The sequence below is a fragment of the Antennarius striatus genome, chromosome 3 (genome assembly GCF_040054535.1).
Source record: "Antennarius striatus isolate MH-2024 chromosome 3, ASM4005453v1, whole genome shotgun sequence".
NCBI classification, from domain to species: Eukaryota; Metazoa; Chordata; class Actinopteri; order Lophiiformes; family Antennariidae; genus Antennarius; species Antennarius striatus.
In genome coordinates this window covers 25396081-25419671 of record NC_090778.1, presented here as the reverse complement: position 1 = coordinate 25419671, position 23591 = coordinate 25396081, and the positions used below count along the sequence as shown (strand labels likewise).

Genomic DNA, 23591 nt, shown 5'->3' with positions numbered 1-23591 from the left:
AGTGTGTGCGTGTGTGTGTGTGTGTGTGTGTGTGTGTGCGTGTGTGTGCGCGTGCGTAAAATAAGCAATAACAAGCCGAGGGACCTCTTGCGCGTGCTCGTATTCCACACGTGAAGGGAACATTTTGTTCCGACGTTACGCACGTTGTTCCTCTCCACCCCCGTCGCTCCGCTGCAGTGCGCGCGCACACACACACACACACACACACACACACACACACACACACACACACACACACACACACACACAGTAATCTTTGACACAATAGCCATATCATGTCAACACAACAGGGCGATGAACACGCGCGGTGCACTCATGAACTTTTGTTAAGGAGGAGGCCAATGTGGAGCAGCGACCGGGAGAAGCGCCTCCTCTTACGTGGAAATGTTTACCGCTCTCCTGAAGGAGGAGCTGGGGGCGTGGGGGCAGCTTCGGGCATCCGGCCAGCAATCTCGTTTCCAACTTGCTTTTTATTCCTGGAAACTTTAGAATTCTGCGGCGCGGAGACAGAGTCTCGGTTCGAGAACGAGAAGTTCCTGCTTTGTTTTTTTGCGCAAATAGGATGTTGCTCCTCCCGCTGGCTCCTTGAACATTTCCTCCAGTACAAAATGTTTCGTGACAACTGGACATACAAAGAAAAGAAAACACACAAAAAAATCAGTCACAACAAACCCGCTGTTAGGCAGTGAGTCATTGAAGCGCAAACAGGTTTTAGTCTCAAGTGAACAGGGAACGTCGGATTTGCTGAGGAGGCGCTGCGCCCTTCTCTGTGGTGACGCGTTGCCACATCGTCTCTCAATGTGATTCATCTTAGAGGAAAGCCTTTTGCGATGTGAAGACTCGCATGTATGTGGGTCATGGGCTACATAAACAGTGGGGAACACCTCAGGGCGGGGGCTCCTTTCCTACTCTCATATATATATAAACTGCCCCGGTTGCGCTTTACTGTTTGCGCGGTTTTGTGACCACAGGCAGTGTTGCTCAATCTCTTAACCTGCGTAGGATTTTCTAGGAACTCTGTCCTTGAATGAACTGCCAGCTGCAGACCCACTTTTCTTCAAGCAGGCTGGCTTGGCTGGCCGCATGAGCTCCTCATTTCTGAGTGCGTTACGCTTCTTATACCACACTGAATTTTGGCATCTATAAGGAGCGTCTGCTTTAATTATAGTACATCACTAGAAACGTCCCAAATAGAAAATGATCATGTATTGTTCAGAAAAGACAGACGGAGAGAAGAAACTACTTTACTGTAGCAGATCATGACTGATAATAACTATTTAATCTCCCTGATCTGGATAAGGATCTCAATCTGAATGCACATATTAGTGCATTCGGATTGGGAGTGGCCCAATCCGGTCTGCTACTTTCACTGGCTGATTATTAACTTAAATATTCTAGATTCTATTAATAAACAACATGAAAAAGGGGCTCCACAATCAGAATCATCACCATCTGAGTAGAGGTTGACTCATCTCCTCCATGGCCCAGCTGCCACACCCCCAGACAGATTTCCATCCAGTCTTTTATCATTTTTTGTTAATATCAAACAAAGACATAAAATGGGCGTGGGCGATCACCCAGGCTCCTCCAGCTCTTGTTGGTGGAGGTAATTAAAAGATTTGGAATACTGACAAGGAGGTATTACTGCACGACGTTGGGATGTCTCATCGCAAAATACAAAGGCGTGAGTCACTGCTGAATTCCTCATTTCCTTTTTATTTCAGGGAAAAAAGAGTCGGCTTAATTTCCCATAAAATATGAGCCACTTCTTGCAAACATTTTACTTTTCCTGCAGCAGATGATGAAAGTCATAAAGGCATTATGGAAAGCAGTAAGCACAATTAAATCCACATTATGGTCACAACAGGGCACTGATAAACCCCCATCAACCTTGAAGTGTAGTAGATGTGATGCTCTATTATATAGTTGTATCATAAAACCTCTTGCTTCATTTAATCATCTTACAATGAGGATGCAAGTATAGTAATTGTAATGCAAGTATGCATTAGTTGAACAAATTATAAACACACCAAAATAAGAAAAACATTTTGTTCTTTTATTCTAATTTCAGAACCTATATTGACAGTACGACTCTGGTGGCTTTGCATACAAACTGCTTTACACTCATAAAGCATAAAGTGAGTGTGTTAAACATCATCTATTCATATACTATAAGGCATACACTCACACTGGTGTCAGCTAAGGTTGCGTTGGCACTGCAGTGTGGGTTTGGTGAGGACTGTGCTAATTTAGGATCACAGCCTGATGGTGAATCTAGGATGCAAGGTGAAACTTGTACACGACATTATTATTATGGGCCACACATCCTCTCTCTCTCTCTCCCTATCCTTATTCTGATGCACCACACCTGGATTAATTTACTACAGCTGCTACCATTTAATCCAAGCATGCTCACGCATAACCAGTTAGTCATCAAGATTAAAATTTATTTATTTATTTTTTTCATTCTGAATTTACTCTACAAACTTTTGGGCCATTCTTGCTGCTGGGAGCACTATGTGAGACACAGCCACATGGCTTCACCCTGAACGTGACCTGCTTGTGTGGTTTGACCTTCACTTACTGAGAATGCCAGGGCAAATAGTTTTGCTGCTGCAGGCGGGACCTCCATCAACTCCAGGATCCCTGCCTCTTTTAGAATGATCCCAGCATCCAGCTGCATCCACTTCATCCTGAGCTCCACGCTGGTGTGGCCTGCGGTAAGTTTTTGCAACGCAGCAAATATCTAATTCCATGAAAAATGAAGAATGAGGCAACATGTTTACGCAGCTACACGTGTGGACCTGTTTACGCCTTTCACAGATGGTTCTTTATCTGCAGGTCATTGCGATTTTATCTGTATTGAGATGAAAACAACTGGAAATCAATTAATTCGCCCCTTATCCGGTTAAATTACAGATAGGACAGGAAAATGTAGAAACATGTGTCCATAATAACCCCAGCGTGATGCAAGAGTGTAGGCCAGGGGGCGTGTCATGGTGAGTTCATGGACTCGTGTCATGAGGTGACGTTCAAGTTCTGCAAAGCTTGTCGTAAATTTAAAAAAAATATCAGTCAGAACGATACTGTATTTTAAAAAAGGAACGTAACAACAAGGATTCATGGAAATATATCCAGTACTCAAGAAAGTCGTGAGTTTGAATTTACTATCGGAGAATAAATAGAAAAGAATATGTAGACTTAAATTTCGTTATATTGAGGTATAGGGTCAATATGAGTTGGACATTTTCCTTTTACCTTATAAAGTCAATTAAAGCCGTACAATTTTTCATCATTATTTTTCCTTTCCGTTAATAGTGTTAACATATGGAAAATCAAGACACTTAAACGTTCATTCAGGATTAAAATCGATAATTTATCTTCTAGTAGAAGATAAATAATGTGTAGAAGACTTCTACACATATTTTTGCATCTTTAATTGAAAAATTTCTATTATAATCATGAACGCAATACATACCATGTATATATTGTGTTCATTTTACATTTTTCATATTTACTTTGTAAATTCTCCGTTTTACCTGAGAAAAAAAGCGTCGACTTTGTACAAGTTCCTATATTTCCGAGTCACTTTTGAATTCGTGAATACAGCATCACTTCCGTCCCGCCTTCTTGTTTATCAATTCTCGCTTGTGATTGGTCCACCTTCCCATCACTCGGTCATGTGAAAAGGCAATTCCAAAAACTGAGTCACGTTTCTTCCCAGCCAATCACAGGCCCGCCTTCTTATGACACTGTGGGATTCCGCGAAATTGTTTCTTGGAGTTGAGAGATGTGTTGCTCACAGTAAAATAGGACAAGTTGACGCAAGTGTAGCAGCGCACAAGGGGCGGAATATGCGCACACAGCAGCTGAGACGGTTAGAGTGGTTTTTTATTGACCAGTTAGAAGAAAGTAATTAGAGGGAGCGAAACAGAGATTCAACCTGTTTCCTTTCGTGCGGGGGTGCTTATTTGTCCGCCCCTGCGACCCCTCCAAGAAAACGCAGACTTTGCGGAATAGTCACATTGACGACGACACGTGTGGATTGTTAACCACGTTTACGGAGAGAACTGATTCCTTTATCAAACATTAGACGGATTATTTTTTTTAATACTCCAGACCACGGTGTCTTTTCTCCCATTCGGATTTGCTTCAGTGATGTCGGAGGTGGATGTATCTGCGGACCGTCTCCCCAGTCGACCACCGGGTCGAACAGAGGACATGCTGAAAGAGAGCCAGGAAAACAGGACTTTACTGATGGTGGCAATGATTTTACTGGACTTGAACAAATGCAGCCCCAGCAACAGTAGATGTCTCGCCGGCAGCGACGTCGCCGCCGCACCGGAGAAGGTGGAGCGGGGGAGTTGCCGGTTGAACGCCGGGGACAATCGGGGCAAGGCTGCGCCCAGACAGTCCCGGAACAAGAGGGCGGTGGCGCCAGACGGACAGGAGTTCCCAGAAAAGAGACACTGCTGCACTTTCACGGGCTGTGGGAAGATGTATGGCAAGTCTTCCCACCTCAAAGCCCACCTGAGGGTCCACACCGGTAAGCGGGTGGTGTAGTGGGGTGTGACCTCTGGTGTGCCACCGTCGCTGATTTACGTGTCACTTTTATAATCATGTTTTTCTACTTTCAGAATCATTTCGACAACACAGTCTAACAGCTGAGTGCTTATACAATTTAAGGCCTGTGGGAAATATATGTCCCACGCGTGATAATGTACACGTTTTTATCCTGAATTTGATGGTCATAACGTCACACTTTAATTCCGTGTAGAATGTGACACGAGAAGGCCACATGTTCCTGTAAATGAATAACAGATTATCAGAAAGGTGTTCCTGCGCTGTTGGGGGTGTGAGAGCGTGTGTTTGTGCGTGTGCGTGTGCGTGAGGGGGAGTGTTTTAATGTACCGTGACACGCACCGACTGAGGTCTGGGAACACGGCGTGCCACCGCCCATATTTGTGTCCGAGATGGTAGATTGGTGGGGTGTGACGCGTAATCTGGGAACATCGTGATACATGATGTTGTCCAAATAAAAAAAGAAGATATAAAATCCTACGCCTTCAATGGGCAATTAAATGTTACCTCTGACGAATGAAGATTCTTCTTTTTGTGTTGAAATGCGTCATACGCCGAGTAACAGATTTGTACATCTCCACAACCAGGCTCATGTTTCACATGCAGGTCACTGCGACATTACTTTGTCCACATGTTCTTGTCCGGAGATAACACTCCCTGAATTTCCTCATACGTCATCCTCCACTCCCCTCCGCCGGGTTGTAAACAAGGGCAAACATGTGGTTCACAGGAACACGTGTAGGAGGATGAAGGAACAGCCAAGAGGCTGTTTTTTTTTTAAAAAAAAAATCATTATTATAATGACTCACCGTGTCTAACTCTATTCAACTACTGTTTTAATTACTGATCACTCGGAATTTATTTTTGTGACCTTGTGCACTGGCTCCTCTGTCTTTCCACCAATTGATTGATTTTGTATCGGTTCTGTTTTTTTGTTGTTGTTGTTTTGTCAGAAAATTTTAGGTTTAGGAAAATTTTGTTTTAGGTTAGATTGTGACCTGATGACATGATTTATACATAATACTTTTTTTTTTTAATGGATGCCAGCAATTAAGCAAATCCACAGGCAGAAAAATGAAACACTAAGTAGACTACTGCTAGTATTACTATTACTGCTATTATTATTATTATTATTAATAATAATAATATATTAATGATAATAGGCATCAGCAGTAGATCCAACCAGTAGAACTTACAAAGTTACGAAAAATCGAACTTACGTAATAAGTGGAAAAACAAATGGGAAAAAACAAGTTAATAAGAGTAAACAAGTTTATTTACATTTCAGTTATACATTGTATATTCAAAATACGTCCACCTGGGAGTTTGACTTTGGTCTTTGGTTTGTCCCCAAACTGTAAAATCTCTCAATAGACGATAATATGCATTATATTATTCGTATATAACAAATGTACTGTGACGCAATTTTCCTTTTAATACCGAGCCGGGTTCACGGGGCCAACGAGTAGCGTCGCGTTTAGAGTGACGTCTAAAATATGCGTCTCTTTAGCGTAGCATGAAACGGATTCCCCATCCTACCATGTTCCATAACGGCTGTTGCTTTAGTGTGATTCTGAACTGCTTCTAAACGATGTCACTCCATCACGGAGACATTTTCATTTCTTCTTCGTCCTTGAGTTAGCTGCTAACCATCACGCCCGCTAGCTGTTCGTCATTTCCGGTTTGGACCTCTAACCGTCACGCCCACCAGCCGCTCATTATTTCCGGTTTGGACCTTACGCACGACACGACGTCATACGTCACAGCCCTCCCCTTCCTTTCAGCTCCCGATTCCGCAAAATAAGGAAAAATAAACACTTTGAGGAATGTTAGTGTATTAAACGAAAGCAGCCGAAGAGACGTCCTGAACGATATATTAATTTGTTTCCCCAGGTGAGCGGCCCTTTGAATGTACCTGGCCGGACTGTGGCAAGAAGTTTTCGCGATCGGACGAGCTGACGCGTCACTACCGCACACACACGGGCGAGAAGCGCTTCAACTGCCCCTTGTGTGACAAGTGCTTCATGAGGAGCGACCACCTGACGAAGCACGCCCGGCGGCACGCAGGCTTCCACCCCAGCATGCTTCAGGGCTCCGGTGCGGCAAAGAGACGCCGCTGCTCCGTGTCCGTGTCGTCCTCTGACTCTGGTGACCAAAGCCCCATTGGGGTGTGAAACACCCGCATTCTTATATACGTAAAGGTACTCATAGTACATCCGGAGGCATTCACTTATATGATCACTTACTCGTGTCAAGTATGTACTTTTACACAAATCCTGTCAAGACCACACTTTGAAAAAAGTGTTTTGTTTCAGCGAACAGACACACATCTTTGACCCTGACAATAATAACCAGAGCTTCCCGTCTTCTTCCCATGGGTGATGTGTATTTATTAATGGTTATTCAGGGTCTGCCAGACAGATTCATGTCGCTTTGCCATTTGTCATGATATACTTTGTGCTGTGTGATTTTTCTTTTTCTTTTCTGTAACAGTTGTAAATCCAAGAGACATTTGTGTACACATGTAGTTTTCATAAGCAGCACAAACAACAGGAAAACAAATCATGACGTAAATATTCCTGATGGGTTAAGATTTAAAAGTAGTTTTTTTCAGTGTCTGTCCAGATTAAAGTGAATGTACAGTTCAGCAGTATTATCATGTAAATAAAGTAAACGCTAGTTTTCGGATGGATATTATAGTCAATGTACCGTTAGATGTTATAATAGAGTAATAAGAAAAAGCTATCATGTAGAGAATATGTAGAGCCTTTGTATTTAATTTCATATATTTAGCTAAATAAATCAAATATACTGTGAGCTTTCAGGTTAGTGTTTTCTGTATGAATATTCTTCATGTATCTGATGGATGTGCAAATAATTGCACCAAAAATACCTACGGAGCACATGGTTAAGACCACAATAGAAGCAAACGTAATGGGAAGATTGTTTTCAACATTTGTGTTGCTCTTTTAGGCTTGAATTCTGTCAATAGTGCAGAAAAACATAACAGGGTAATTTTTACAAGAGTTGAAGATTTTGAGTTATTAGATATTAATGAATCACATCTAGCATTAAAATCGGGATCTATGTGCCTTTTAGTGATTTTCTAACAGAAGAATTTCTACATATTAAACCTTTTGAAATACTACCTTCATAAACATTGTCATTTTATTTATGTTGACTTTTAATCGTACTTTGAATACCAACCTTGCCAATTGCTGTGCATTGTCACTAACTTTTGTATCTGGACATTTTATCAGGGAATAATGCAAGGCACGGTCAATTTACTCAGTACTGCACCCCCTAGTGTTGATAAGGGAGAACAGCACCTCTCATAACAAAAACATAAAAGTTCTTATTTAATTTTCTGTCTGAACACTTTAAGGCACGCTCTTGTTGATTACAATGTTTTTGAATATATGAATTATATCATGTAGCATGTTCATATGTATTTGCTTGGTACAGCGTATTTTGTAATTGTCCAGTGATCATTTAAATACTGTAATAACTTATGGGATATTTGGCCACTACTTTCTTTTTTATACTTGCCACTTATTGATCTAAAACGTCCAGATAGAGTGTAAAGTTAACCTTGTAGAACACCAACTACAAACATGTAGAAGATGAAATGCTGTTTCTGTTGTTTGGCATTTTGAGAACTGATTGGTGCCTTTCAGATTAATGTCCTTATTTCTGATGCTACTGTACTGTAATCAGGGACTGTCAGTGTGGATGTCAAGATATTGAAATATATATATAACTGTGTAATAATTACTGCCCAACAGTTTTAACATTAAAATTATTTTTCTTTCCAAAAATTCACTCAGTTTTTCCTGACTGACACCAGAGTTTATAAATAGGTTCTCATCACACTAGAAAGCCAGTATGGTAAAACAGGAACTGCTCTGTTAGCTCTCTGTTTATTTATTATTTTCATACACTACACATAACAGTAACATTGTTAAATACTGTAATGGAAGTGTTTACAATACAAGAAAATCATTGAAAAAAAAAAAAGCTCAAAGAAAAACTTATCACCTGTGTCTACATGTAAAAAAAACAATTCATAAACTATATCATCGAGATGACAATAAATACACACTTTTTAAAACTTCTCTTAAGGCATAATCTAATTTCAAATAGTCAACTGATTTAGAAGAAGGAGAAAGTTCTCAAAGAAGTGCTCCAAGTCAGCTATTTCTGATAAAACTGAAAAAACTGTCAAAAGGGACATATACTGTAGATGTCACACTCTTTATGTTGGCACTGTATGTCTATTCGCGCATATGTAAACGCGGTGTAAAAAAAGGAATGGCAAGGAAGAATTGCTTATCTGAAACCAAAAATAACTACAATGTAGGGTAACAAAACAATTAGTGCTGGATCATCAATCTCAAGCCCTGCCCCCACTGTCCCTTTGGCCTTGCTAACATGTGAATCATGTGAGCGTCATGTGTTACCGGGTCGGCGCAATAATATGTTATCTTGGCTTTTGATAAATGTTCATTTCAGACAAGACACTGTCACTGCTATGCAGGAAAGAATTTTTTTTTTTTTAAAGTGCAAAGTCAGGACAACAGAAGTGGAGCTATAGTCTTGTAACAGTAGCATGAGTGCACAATAGAAAATGGGGCAAAAATCAATTGTGCAACAAGTTTCTTTTTTTTTTATTGTTTTCCATTCAGTTATTCAGTCTCTTTTCATGCAACTTGTTCTTCGGCAATTCATGGTGAAGGCGGTGTTAGTGGGTGCCGCGACCTGGCCTGTGCTACATTGACCCTGTAGAGTATGATCAATCCAGTACCAGAGATCCTCTGTTTGTGGTTCCAAAGACACGTTTCATGCTTTGAAAAAAATCTCCATGTCAATGCGATCATATTGATCCTCCATGTTTAAAAAAAAAAGTAAGCATTTGAATAAAAAAAAAATCAAAAACGTAACCTAGGTAAGCAGCTGTGTCAGCAGTTATGATGCTATTTATTATTGTTTGGGAGAAATGGATTTCGCATTACGTCATCAGTTGGCCTCTGTCTTTGTTCATCAGTGTGTTATGTTACATCATGTTCACCAGGAGAAGGGCTCTGGAGCACAAGTCCTACCATAGGAGGAAACCACCCCTTCACTCATATTCCAAACACATACTGTGTATTTTCACATGTTGCTTCTCCTAGATATTAAACCAAACTCTCTATACATTAATTATTTCTCTTTATCATTATCATCCTAGCATTTAAATCTCATTACAATACTCTACCAATGCTTTACTGTCGCCGCTCTGGCAGCGAAGTAAACTCACAGCAGATGACGATTATATTGTTTTGAATGGGGCGGCAGGAGATCTGGGGGAGGGGGTTACTGTATTTGACAGGTGGTGGAGGAAGTAGCCTGGCAACACATGCAGGTAGGGTTGACAGATTTGGGCGGGATCAGATCCAGGTCCTCGTCATCTGGGATCTCATCGAGGCGGTAGCCATCTTTCAATAGCTGGATGTTCAGATCCTGATTGATTTGCTGGACGAAGGGAGGAAGAGGATTTGTTAGTGGTGCAAAAAATGATTTTTATCCGTAATAATTTCACAGATACCACTTTAATATTGTTCATCTCACCTCAGCGGAGGAGTATCCTGACGATGAGTATCTTGACATGTCGAAGTCATCATCACTGCAACAAATGAACAAATAAATCAGCGTACTAATTTGTGCATTTAAGTGGTAAGAAGTGTGTGACTGTGCTTTTGTGCTCACCTGTCTGTGTCTAGGGCCACCAAAGGCTTCTCATCTGGGCTCTGGTCTAAAGAGGAATAGCCTTTATTGGGCACTACCAACCTGTGAGGAGGTGAAGCGAGAAAAAAGAGAGAGAAGAGAGAAGAGAGAGAGAAGGAGAAGGGCGTAAACCCACATGACAGGAGGAAGACTCACAAACAACAAGAGGAGTATGAACACTTCAGGCGCAGATGTTAGCAGAATATGAAGGTGGGCCTGAAGGCAACACCACAGCTGAACTCTAGTAACAAGAGAACCTTGAAAGTGATCTAATTTCTACCTGAGACATCTTAAAGCCCCAAATCAATAAAACTATTCTCCTTCCAGCCTCACCGACTGAGACACCAGTCAAAAGAGTATGAATCAAACCCCCCCCAGAGCATGTTTCTGCTCCTACACATCATCTTACAATGATAAAAATGTAGGAAAAAATGTCTTAACCTTTTATTCACACCCAAGCTCTTCCCAGGGCTCATGCATGAGTTTCACGTTAACACATTTCTCCCATTATAATTACCAGAAAATTTCATCTAAACAAGTATGGATAATGTTCAATATATTATATTGTAATGTGACAAAGGTAAAAACAGTTTAAATCAGATTACATGTTTTTCAATGTCACTCACATTCCATAATCTATCATATAGCTTCATGTATTTTTGTATATCACTATTAATAATTAATCTTAATTGAAGACCACAAAAAAACATTAATATTAGATTTAATGAGGATGGAATCATGGAATCATTTTAAATGATTTTTCTGTTTTGCTATGTGCATTATTTTGACGGTTCTCTAAATAACATTGGCTCCTCAACACATGGTCAAAATGAATTGCAAAGCTCGTCGACAGTAAACATCAATGAAGTGAAACACAACAACAAAACTTTAATTACTGTAATCGATCGGAAGGGACTGAACCGAGGCGGCGGCGTCCGTTTCCTACCGTGTTCTTGCCATGACGTTGTTCTTCTTGGGTTGCTGGTTGACTGGACTTCCTACGGTGTTGCTGTTCTTCAGTGAGCCCTTCCTGGCCAGCTCTCTCTGCTTCTCTGCTCGAGACACACACACACGCACACACACACGCACACACACACACACACACACATCAGCAAGTGTAGAACCTGGTTTGAATTCCACTGGAATTAGATTTTTCACTTTCAGATGACTGTGACATCGTTTCTCTGTGATCGTGACGACGTCCAGTCCACAAGATGAGACATCAGGCCGATCATTTTCTCTTCACCAGAGGGTTTTATTCAGCTGATCATAATAAACAGTGTAATAAACAGTACGTTCAGGGACACCAGTGATGTGACATCAAACACACTCACATCCCTTTTCTTTTCATCTTGTTTGGTTCTCTTCGCTGATCAGATAACAAACAATGCGTCTAACAGCATTAGTCTAGCCTGACCTGAGCAGCTGATGAACTAAAGCATAACACATTAGCAACACAAAAAAAGTTGAAACTAATTTAATTTATTTATGATGTCAGTTAATGAATCCAGAAAAGATTTTAAAAGATTACAGCCTTTTCCATCTCGGGGTAAAGTTTAACAACCGTGTTTAATTAAAGGCATGTGGGGAGAAGTAGCGGAGAGCAGGCCTCCCTCAAGTGTACATTCCTCACAGATTCTACTGTGGCGACTCCTCTGCCTCTGATTGGCCCGGCACGACAACCTCTTTCTGAAAGAACGACACTGGAAACTCAGATTGCCCTACTCAGCCTCTGATTGGCTGAGTAGGGCAGGTCATAGAGTCGCCATTTGTACCTTTAACATCTTCCAGGTGTTCTTCCGATCGAATCACCTTCTCCCTTCACCAAGACAGGATTTTATTTTAATCCATTCACTTCTTATGTTTAAACTTTTGTTACTGACGAAGACACAGAAAACAAAAAAACCTGCTCCATGAAATACGCAGGAGAGTAAACAGAATTAAAAGAATCACTGGACTCTGTCCAAGGTGCTGAAATGTTCTTTGACTTGGATTCCCATTCACAAAACCATCCAGAGGGGTTAATATCACTTTTAAAAGGATACCCATAATCCAACCTGAGATCTGAGGTGAAATAATTATTACTATCAATAATCATTCAATCTATTAATCGATTAAGTAAGCAACAGACAGGTTGATGATCAATGATTGACAAAGATTTAACTTCCAGCTTCTAAAACTGTAGAATCTATTACTTCTGTTTTATTTGGGTGCAAACTGAACTATTTTGGAGCCCTTTTTTGGGCAAAATCCTCTATTTTTAGGACTCACATTGCAATACACACGCTATGGGAATTTACCATTAGCACCTACCACCAAATTATCACCTATTATTTACTTAAGTACAAGAATTTTAATGAAAAAACCCTCATACATGAGTAAAAATTTTACGTTAATTAATAACGTTAGGCCCTAAGTGCTCCTGGAACAGCACACATTAAGTGATGTAGGTGTATATGTTTAAATATTCACTGGCTTATTTCTCATGATATATAAAAAATAAATAAATTCAAAAACAGGTGTTACAGAAAGTGAAAAAGCACTTTAACATTTACATCCATATCCAACTCAAAATGTGATCACCTCCTTCCAGAATTCATCCTCATGCAAATATTTGAAATATCTTGCAGACAATCAGATGTGGGTGAACTTATTATCCTCACCCGGTCTCACTATTGCAGGTATTATTCTGTAGGTGGAGTTCAAGACTGGTACTTATATTTAGACCCATGATAGGAGGATTACACTATTAACATCACCATATATACTGTATTCTTAATGTAGAAATGCCATGAACCCAGGAAATAAAATGCCACAGAGATTGCGTCCAGATTACTCTCATACTCTGACACATCCATAAAACACGTTCACACTTGGCCAACACAAACTGGGGGTCTTCCTCACCTATTTTCATCTGCAGGGGTGAGGGCTTGTAGTTGATGGTTACAGGATCCCCCTCTCTGGGGTCTGAGTCGGCCTCTGAGGTGGTGGATGACGCCGGGTCCTGGAGACAAACCCAAGATGAGTAGAAACGGTCAATACAGAGGAAGTGATCAATAATTAATTTAACGTTGTAATGTACTAGCAGACCCAGACATTGTTAATAAAACAGTTAATAAATATACAAAGCATGAGGAGTCTGGTCAGCATGAAGCATTATAAGAACAGAAACCTAATATTCATCTGGAGCTCTGGATAACATGAGTTGTGGAGGGAAGTTGGGTTTAAAGCATTTTAAAAGAGAGCAAAATCTCGCATTTGGATGCTTGATTCCTTCAGGGATCATTTGGAGAAGTCCCACCGTAGAAAAGGATGACTGGAGGTCTGTGGACATGAGTCTGGTCTGGGGTCTGGCTCTGTAGCGGCCGCGGGCAGCAGAGTCCGCCCCTGCAGGCTGCAGTAATCCAGGGCCCCGCTGCAGGCCAGCGCGCAAAGCCAAATCCTGCGCGCTGATTTCTAATCAAAAGACACGCTCTGATGGAAACACACGCGTGATTTAATTTTTTATTATTAGTTTGGAAGGGAATTACAGGCCACGTCAAGGGGGCATAAGTGGTGACGGAGCCGGAGCGACGTGCTGCGTGGATGCTGAGGATGTAGCATCACCGTTGGTTTGATGATGATGCTTGTTTTTCCCAGACATGACGGACGCCGCTCACGACGCAGCAGACCCGACGCCGCTCGCGTTACACAACGACAACAACCTTTTTTTTTTTAAAAAAAGAGACCCAGTCTACGAGAAAATCAATAATCCGCTGACATTTTAACATTTTATTCTTGTCGGAGAATAAACTTGCTCTATCGGTGCATCAGCCAATACTACGCCTGACAGGTGATGGATCGACCGGCGATGTGAACGCGTGCGCTCCGGATGAAAGGCCTCCGACACGAAACATCCCAGAATAGAAAGGATATCTGAGATCAGACCGAAACATGATTGATTATCTCATTTGTGACTTACCAGCGGCTGCATCTCCGCCTGCATCTCCGCCTCCTGCACGGCGCTGGGGACCTGGAATCTGTCCATTTCTTCCATCATTTTCGCAGCGCGCCTCTGTCCTCCTCTCTCCTGGAAGCTGTGCGTCGGGCTGCGGGTCGGGTTTGCGGGTCCTCGGTGCGGCCGTGGGGTGGGTTTCAGATTTGTAACGAGCTCTGTGTTTCCCCGTTGGCGAGCTTCATCCCAGCAGGCAAGCACATCGACGGTGGTGTGATCGGTTGGGTGACGGTGACTCCACCACCCACTTCCGGGTAGGGTATCCCAATAAAAGGTCCGGGGACCCTAAACGGTCCTTTGAGGAGGACCAACGCGGTCCAGAGCAAAATTAGCGGATTAACTCCCCTGTAATTACCCCCAGAACGAGATTATCCATTTTTGGATTAACTCAATCTTTAGATTCTGGGGAAATTTGATAGTTCTTGGGCAAAGCAAGAGTTTTATATTTTTAAGTATTAAAGATTTATTTATGCTTGAAGTAAAGAACAGATAGCGATAGAGAGAAATTCGTTCTCTGTATGCGTTTTTATTATAATATTAGCGTATGTCTCCGAAACACAGATAAAGATGATATGAACACGTGACGTCCGACACTGCCCTCTTGTGGCTGCATCGATGTCAACGTGAAGTGTGAATAATAATAATAATAATAATAATAATAATAATAAAAGCAATAATAATAATAATAATAACAATAATAATAATGTGGAAATCAAAACATACATAATTAGGATCATATCTGGATTCTAATCTGGTGGAGGGATATTAAGGTATATAGTTCATAGAGCAGCAATATAAAATTGGATCCAGTTTTAAGATGTTATTTTAAAATTTGAATTTGTTCCATTCATTCAGGTTTTAGTGGCGTTAAGGGAAGTTCTCTTCATCGTAATAGCCAAACTCTATTTCTTTGTTTTCACAAAAAAATTCATGCCGTATAAATCTTCTAAATCTTATTGTTTCTCTTAATACTGTCTCCTGACTGAACTTGATAATCAGTTTGAAAAAGAAATCCCAAAAATATACTGACTTTGCACACATACTTAAAGGTGTCATATTATTAAAACCCTTTTTTTCCCCTGGTCTCTGCATATAAATGATGGTCCTTCCAGACCATACCAACTTGGAAAATTACTGATCCTGTATTCACTTTTCAACCTAAGAACTTGCTCAAACATGCAGCCTCAGCTCCTTTGGTGACGTAACAACAGGAGTGATTTGCATTGCCTAGGTTGCATTCATTTTTAATGACAACATGCCAGCTGAGTTTCATTCAAATTTGTTTTTGTGTGCGATCAATTTCTCTTCTCCTTGCTCCAGCAATGAGAGTCAATAAAAACATGGCTTTGCCTCGACACTGACCGTCATAAAAGGATCACTCCCAACCACACAGGACCCAGCATCTGCACCCGGGCCACAGAAAAGTGTTACCACGGTGAAGTAAGTTTGTACTTGAGTTATGTTAACTCAGCTTAGCCACGTTTTCTTCGTGTAACAGACAGAGCTCATTAGCATTTAATGGTTCAGTTTCGGACCAACAAATTTCACATACATTGTAAATCAACGTCTGACAACTGTGTGAAGATGATTAAATAGAGTAAAATATGGGACCTTTAACTTAAATATTTCAGGCAGGAATTGAACTTGCACTTCAAATTTGAAATGGGCAAAAATAATTTACAGTGCATTATAAAAATAGACTCCTAGGCAGCTCTGCAGCAGACTACTTAACAACCCATCACTCGGAAATTCAATTAAAGGTTGTCTGCAGCCAAGAATTTTAATTAAAACGTAATGAATTAATCAAATGAACAGCTTGGAACCGATTAATTATAATGCCAGAAATGAGCTGATCAGGGACAAAACACATGTCTAAAAAAACACATTAATATTTGTTACAGTATATTAATGAGGCTCAGTGTCTTTGGTTTCCTCCTCTGCAATTAGGATCACTTACTTTATAGGACTTAATAAACTGCCATCAGCAGTCATGGAACTACAATACATGACAGCTTCCTAATTTATGGCATCAATCAGCAACGTGTTCGTTAAATAACAGTCGTGGGAATCAATAGGATGCATTTACTCCAGCACTCTTCCATGATTACATGCAATTTCTAGCTACTTATTATCTTCTGGAGTTTATATTTTACTTATTTTTCAGTAAATATTTAAGTTCATTTCCTTTATTGGACATATAGGTAGTTGCACAGATCTGCATTTCACATAAAACAATGTGATAAGTAATAAAAGATCTATGAAATAAGTAGATTTTAACTCTCAATGCTCCTTTGATGTCCAGCAGTATTATAATGTGATGTTTATTTGATAACACAGCACAGTGAGAGTGATCGTACTGTACTATGAAAGCTTTTATTGCCATATTTTATGAGTGTTATGTGGATTTATTTTGAATTTACACTATTCTGTGCTTCCACTTCTGTACATTCTGGGGGTAAATACAACATTTATTCAACAGCTAGTTATTTGTTACTTTGCAGATGTATATTTATGTATATTGGCTAAAGAAAAAAAAGCAGAAGACGTGGATTGCAGGGTTAATAGGGTGTTCCTTCAACATCCATATCATAGCTCTGTAAACCTAATAAATGAATGCATCTATAAAACGAATCAAGCTGCCATATGCTTTGTTATGTACGACACACATCAGAGTATTATTGCATAACCGTACATTTATTTTGGCAAGAAGAAAGAGCATTACATCATCATCAGAACTTAAAACAAACACTTTACTTTGCAATGAAGCAGCCATCATGGAGCTCATTAGTTACACATTCCGAGACGATACCATCTGGCTAATGGAAGAACATTCACGACACTGCGACTGATTCTCATTGAAAGTCACTGACACGTCTGACTGCACAATGTCCTTACCTGGAAACACCAGCAGAGAGCAGCAACAGCACGCTCCGCTGCACAACGACTGGGCGCTGCTGCAGCCGACGCCGGGAGGATGAGACGTTAAAGGCTTCCGCCAGCAGGTGGCAGCATAGCCCCGCAGAAGAGGTGGGAGGCAGGATGGATGGAGGGTGAATGACAATCAGATCCAGGCAGGGTCAAGTAGGTCATTGTGTTTCAATGGGAAAAACATACCTACAACTGTATCGGCGTGATTGGAGGTCAGTGTTTGATTTTTCATGACATATAAGATGCAGTTTGTGAAAAACACAAATAAAAGTTCATTTATTCCTCCTCCTGTTCAATATATGTCACACACACACACACACACACACACACACACACACACACACACACACACACACACACACACACACACACACACACACACACACACACACTTACTTATCCATGTTTTCACCTGCTGTGTCATGCATACTGATGCCTTTCCTGTCGCCATCGTTGTTGCAGCTCGTTTCCTGCTATAATTGGACCTCTGTTGACATAATAAACATTCATACTGACTACATTATTCTGAATTATAATGATCCGCCATATCAGAGTCGTGCCGTTGTCAAAATGGATTTAATGACTGTCTGTTTGAGTGCATGCAGTTGTTATGAAAGCTCATGAATCTATAGGGCTCCTGTTATGAAGAGCTGATTAAGTGTGGTTAGAGTTCTGCCATTAATTAATCACAACTTGTGCATGGCTGGTGAGATATCAGCACACACATGCATCACATCTCTGCACATTTTTGTAACACACTCAAGCAAAGATACCTGCACAGAACTCAGTATGCTGCATAAACTCTCATACTTATCCTCAGGCTGCCTTATGCCATTAGATTCACTTGGTGTCTCTGATTCAAATACACACACACACACACACACGCACACACACGCACACACACACACACACACACACACACACACACACACACACACACACACACACACACACACGAACACACACACAAAATGCTTTATTTTGCAGCCAATAAATTAGATTAGTTATAGATTGCATAAAACTCAAATATTCTAGAATAATCTCGATTTTTTTGGGTCATGAAGTGTCTCACACACACACACACACACACACACACACATACACACACATACACTCACACGGGCACTGGCCATGACTCAGTCCGGGCTGATGTGGGTTACGCAACCCCTCCAGCAGTGCAGATGGAGCTGCAGATTACTGGCCTCTCGCATGTTTATTAGTAATCTCCCCGTCTGTAATATTTGTTCTGATCATTATACAACACCATATTGAGTTCGCTTGACCCTCTTCCATCTCAACCACAGTAGGAAGACCTGGAAAACTGCCTCGCTTCCGGTAATTCATTCCCCGAGATGAGTGGATGGAGCGCCTGATGTTGAGTTGAGTCACCATGTCTAATTTCAGCTGGACCAACCCACAGCAAACATCAAATCCGAGACGGCGGGATCAATGGAAGTGTGATGGGCTGGAGAACAGATGGATACTCGATGCTTACTCAATGTTTTCTTTCTCTGTCATCTCGCAGGAGAGCTGAGTTGAAAAACAGGGGTCAGTGCAGCGGTTCGAAAAATGTGAGTCACATCGTAGGGGTCTGCACATCCAACAGCCCACTGCGGAGTAGATGGCACACACGCTGGCCGGTTTGCGTGGGTTTGGCACTGGTCTGGTTGGATGGGAATAAAGAAACAAGTAAGAGAATGGCAGCCAGAGAGAGAGAATGAGAGACAGAGAGAAAAACTGGCAGGAGGATAAATAGAAGAGAGGCAGATAAACAGTAGACAGCTGCAGAGCCGCCTTTCTGTGCATCGGATTCACATCAACAGCCCTCAAAAGGCCCGACCATCTGCCTCATGTGTGCTACAAACCCGTTTCTACACATGTGTATGCATGTATTCACACCATCTGTTTCTGTCATACAAATAATAATTAGACATGCAGCTCATTTATGCATGCTTAAAGTAAACAGCGACGTATAAATCTTAATGGTGTCTTATAAGAATTCCTGACATTAAGCATCGTGCTAATCGCTCACCTCGAACGGACCGCGAACAAATGAAATCACTGAGAGCGTCCAGACATTAGAAAGTAGTAATAGATGAATAATAGATCATTTGCACAATCGTTATTACATCTCACTTCAAAGCGCTGATGTATTGTAATTCTCCGTGTTCGTGTGTCCGACTCCGTCTGTTAGTCCACCAAATATCTTCACAACTGTTGCAGATAGGAAGATAAAACAAGAAGCACGTTATTCAGGCAGCAAAGGGGATGGAAATGAGATGATGACCTTGACCTTGAAAAAACCTGGTCAAGGTCAAATTTCAACTTTTGTACACTCAGGAACTGGATAAGAAAGACAAGGGAGAAGGCCAGTGTGAGTAAGACAGTAGGTCTTACTCTGACAGTAGGTCAGAGCAGTAGCTTCGATCTTTGACCTATGCACGTAGGTCAGGGATTGAATTCAGGGGTGTCGCGGGATGTTGCAGTCTTTGACTGCCTTGGTTCTAGTTTTATTACGTAATATCACTACAGAGAAGTGCAGCAGTTCACAGTTTTACGATCACACCAGATAAAGTTGACTGTTGAGTGGGATGTGGGTCAATGTTGAGATCAATATGTTCCACACTGATAACGTCAGAGCCAGAAGCTAAAGGCAAGTGTTAATTTAATTCCAGCTCTTATCTTTAAATAATTTGGAGGGCCATTAATGCTAAAACACATCAAAGGGGCTCAGTAGTATTGATCAGGGATCACTTTACTTATTAGGAGGACGACACAGGGAGCACAAGAGCAATTTACGTAGTGAAACATATTTGAAAGTGTGTGACTGCAACACATTCTTGTTTTCACGATCGTTTTTTTCTGTTGATGACTCTTTAATTTATCATTTAATCCCTAAATTGTCACCACAACAAGTTTTAGTGCCTGTTCCCAAACAGAAGGGCTCTCAGTGGAGCACATCCGTCTGTCCGGGCCCAGGAGTCCTCTTTAATTCAATTATACTCAAATATAAATTCCAGCAGTGCATCGGCGCTGTCAAACGGCTGGCCTCCGGGTTAAAGGAAGGGAAAAACAAATCTGGATCCACACTCTTTGTCTGGATTCACTTCAAATTCACCACTGAGTTGCATGAAAATCCACTGGGAAGTATTTGTGTAATCCCGCTGACGGACAGACAGTGGAGAGAGAGCAGAAACCTGCCATGGCAGCTCAGTTCCCCCGTTACGTCACACTCCAAAAGTTTGTAATTACAACAGTTCAAGTATGAGTCTGAAGGTCCATCAAGAAATATTATTTTCTTTTGTTTAGATTTTTGTCTGACATCATTGTGTCATTTTTTTTTCCTCTCCATGCATTCTTGGCATTATTCTTGAAATTAGAGGCAAAACCCTGAGAAGGGATATTTTTTCAAATATCTGGATCCAGATAATGACCAGATTTGATGCCGAAAATCTAAGGCTGTGTTCAGACTTGCAACCAAAATCTGATTCTTTTGTAGTCTAAACAGTCACATACCTCATAAAATCCTTTTTTTTTTTCAAAACAAATTGAAACCACCTTTTGGGAGGTAGTTTCAAATCGCATTTGGACGGATGCGTCTCAGTCTGAACAGCTCCAAACAAACTGATCGGTTTGCCTCCGCCCCGACGTCGTTGCTACAGCAACAAGTCAGATCGACCAATAATGTGGCCCAGTCTGAACAGAGCAAGATCCCATTTGGACACTTGCTAAAAACAGTGTAGACGATCAGTCCCAAATATCAGATATGGAAGGAAATCTGATTGGAATCTGATTTTCCTGCCTTAAAGACTGTTCCTCGGACTATTTCCTACCTCACCAAAATATTGAATCGAAAATCCCATCTTAACTTCTCAAGGCATTTGACTAAAGGCCAGACAAACAAACCAAAAACATTACTTCTGACAAGAAGTGAAAAGTCGTCACGTAAGAACCTGCATCCTCCAATACCTGTGATTCATAACATTTATCAGACAAGTCTTACATTTATTTGCTTTCAATTAAGCAAGAAGTCGTTCCAGCTCCGACTGCCGTTCATCATAACGGAACAGAAAGTGTTGCACAGAAAATGAAATCAGCAAACTTTATTTATTTCTTTTTTTCCTTTCTGGACAAGAAGTCTGAAAAAGTTAACTCACACCTGAGATTAGATTTCAATTGATTTTTCTCACACACAAAGTAATGCATATTTCTGCACAGAGCCCTTTCATCGATTAAAAAAAAAAAAAAAAAAAAAATCTACTCTAGAAGATGAAACTGGTGTGCGGCACATTTTTTTTCTGATGATGTGGCGATGTCACACCGGCGGATCCCATTATTTATATCGCAAAGTTAGTGCAATAAATTCACAGCAATTAATACGATAGTCACCTATTACTGGGACACAGGGGCGCTCAGTCTGCCGTTTCTGCTGAAGGCTATCTATAAATATCTCATTGAGTCCTTACAGGAGTTCAAAAAATGAAAGGGAGGCGCCCCAGAATGCCGTGCTGCTTTTAATCTCACAGGAGTCTGATCGGTGGAAGTTGGAGACTCGTGTGTCAAATAAGGAGGAAGACTGTCAAACAGGGGCCTCCAGGCGGCCTCTCTGAAGACAACACATAAAAGAGCAATTCCTCTCCAGCTCCTTATCATCCCCAACAAATATCTGCCCTCCATGTCTTCTGCCCCGCCTCGACTCTCACGTTCCTCCTCCTGCAGCCTCCCTCTCCTCTCCGACTCCGTCAGGCGTCTGTTTCGTCAGCAGCTCTGTTGCCGCCATCATTAGTGCTGGGATTCGCCAACGCCTGGTTGCTACTTTTTCTCTTTACCCTAACATGTTTCTTGACTTTCAAGCATCACCCTCAACATTCCCGCTACGCTACCGCTGCGTCGTTGCAGTTTTTTCCTCCCCCTGGTTTTTTTTTTTTTGCTTGTCTGGTATGGATGGATGGGAAGAGACTGGAGTGGAGATCATGGTCTGTCGGTGTAGAGCGAAGCAAACAGACTGACAGATGGGCAGTCCCAGAGACGCAGAGCAGAGATAAGAGGATTGGGCCTGCTTGTTGTTGCTGCTGCTGCTCTCGCCACAACTCTTAGCGCAGTTAGCTCGCTCTGAGCGCCATTGGATGGCACGGATGACAGACAAAACGTCAAGAGGTTGTAAAACAAAAGGATAACTGAGCGGAAGCTGGTCATCTAAAGCTTAAATTTAGCTTTCCAGTCTTGTCCTGCATCCCAAGTCAGGGCGGGGGCAGCAGGTACTTTTGCTCGGTGTCCTTCAGCCCCGGTACCGGTACAAAACTGGGTACTTTCTCCTGTTGCGAAGGAACCTTACAGGCCTTGTAGAGGATGACAAAGAGGATGAGGATGAGGACGCCCACCACCGAGTTACACACGATGGCCGCGATGGCCCACACAGACAGTCCCGTCCTCATTTCATGCTCCATACTTGACAGGACGGTCACATCCGACTTGAGTCCGAGGTCTGCAGTCGTTTCCACGTCGGTCACTTTGACCCTTCCTGAAAAGAAGGAGATGCATCGTTTAAACATACTGAATTTATATGCATGGATCTCCTGCAAACACAAACACACACACACACACACCTGCCTGGCATACGGGCCTGCTGCGTCCTTTAAGTGAGGTCAGCGGGGTAAAGATTACTTTCTCCCAGACGAGCCTGTCGCTGAGCCGAGGTGGCTTTATCCCCGCTGAGTCTATATATGGAACCACCTGAGTATGTCCATATCCAATATCCACCAGGGATTTTATTCTGAAGTGCTCTCCTTGTGTCAAATACAGAATAGTACAAGTGTTCTAATCAAGCAGCACAATGAAGTGTTACTACAATATCTCAGTGTGTCGGCTAGGATGGAGACAAATTCATTTTAGGGACTTTGTTATGTACAATAAACCTGGATGATGGGAGAGCATTATGGGACAGGGAAGTGCTCGCAGCTCCGTGTTGAAACATCTTGTTTTCCTCACGCAGGCAGCGAGTGATGAAGTTATTAAACTGATAAAGAAGCTGCCAGTAAGCACTTTTTCCTCCCTGAATTCTTCTGAATGAGTTTCACCACTAATGTGTTTTCAGGTGGATCGAGTGGGAATGTAGTTGTCAGTTTTCTGGCTGACATAAAGTGGGTCACTGTGTGTGTGTGTGTGCGTGTGTGTGCGTGTGTATGCCGGTGTATGTGTGTTGAGGGGGGTTCAAGCACGAGTTTGAGAGCGTGAATATTTTCCCTCTTAGAATTTAATGGATAAAAACTTAAGCTCTTCTCCTCTTTTCTATTCATCTCTCTTCCCTCTAATGAATTTCTAAGAG

The 23591-nt window shown here is 41.6% G+C and overlaps 2 protein-coding genes across 2 annotated transcripts; one reads left to right on the top strand and one right to left on the bottom strand.

Annotated features, from left to right (window-relative positions):
* The first annotated feature begins 3833 nt into the window (after positions 1 to 3833).
* On the top strand, positions 3834 to 8399 carry klf9 (Kruppel like factor 9). The gene is made up of 2 exons (XM_068310230.1): positions 3834 to 4546; positions 6475 to 8399. Exons 1-2 carry the CDS (start codon positions 4159 to 4161, stop codon positions 6753 to 6755), a joined length of 669 nt encoding a protein of 222 aa, XP_068166331.1. The 5' UTR covers positions 3834 to 4158; the 3' UTR covers positions 6756 to 8399.
* A 141-nt stretch (positions 8400 to 8540) lies between these two features.
* Positions 8541 to 14554, bottom strand: fam219ab (family with sequence similarity 219 member Ab). Its single transcript, XM_068310231.1, has 6 exons — positions 14306 to 14554; positions 13249 to 13348; positions 11291 to 11396; positions 10327 to 10407; positions 10189 to 10243; positions 8541 to 10092 (listed from the first exon to the last, which is right to left on the bottom strand). The coding sequence occupies exons 1-6, from the start codon at positions 14381 to 14383 to the stop codon at positions 9934 to 9936; spliced, it is 579 nt and encodes a 192-aa protein (XP_068166332.1). The 5' UTR covers positions 14384 to 14554; the 3' UTR covers positions 8541 to 9933.
* Between the last annotated feature and the right edge of the window lie 9037 nt (positions 14555 to 23591).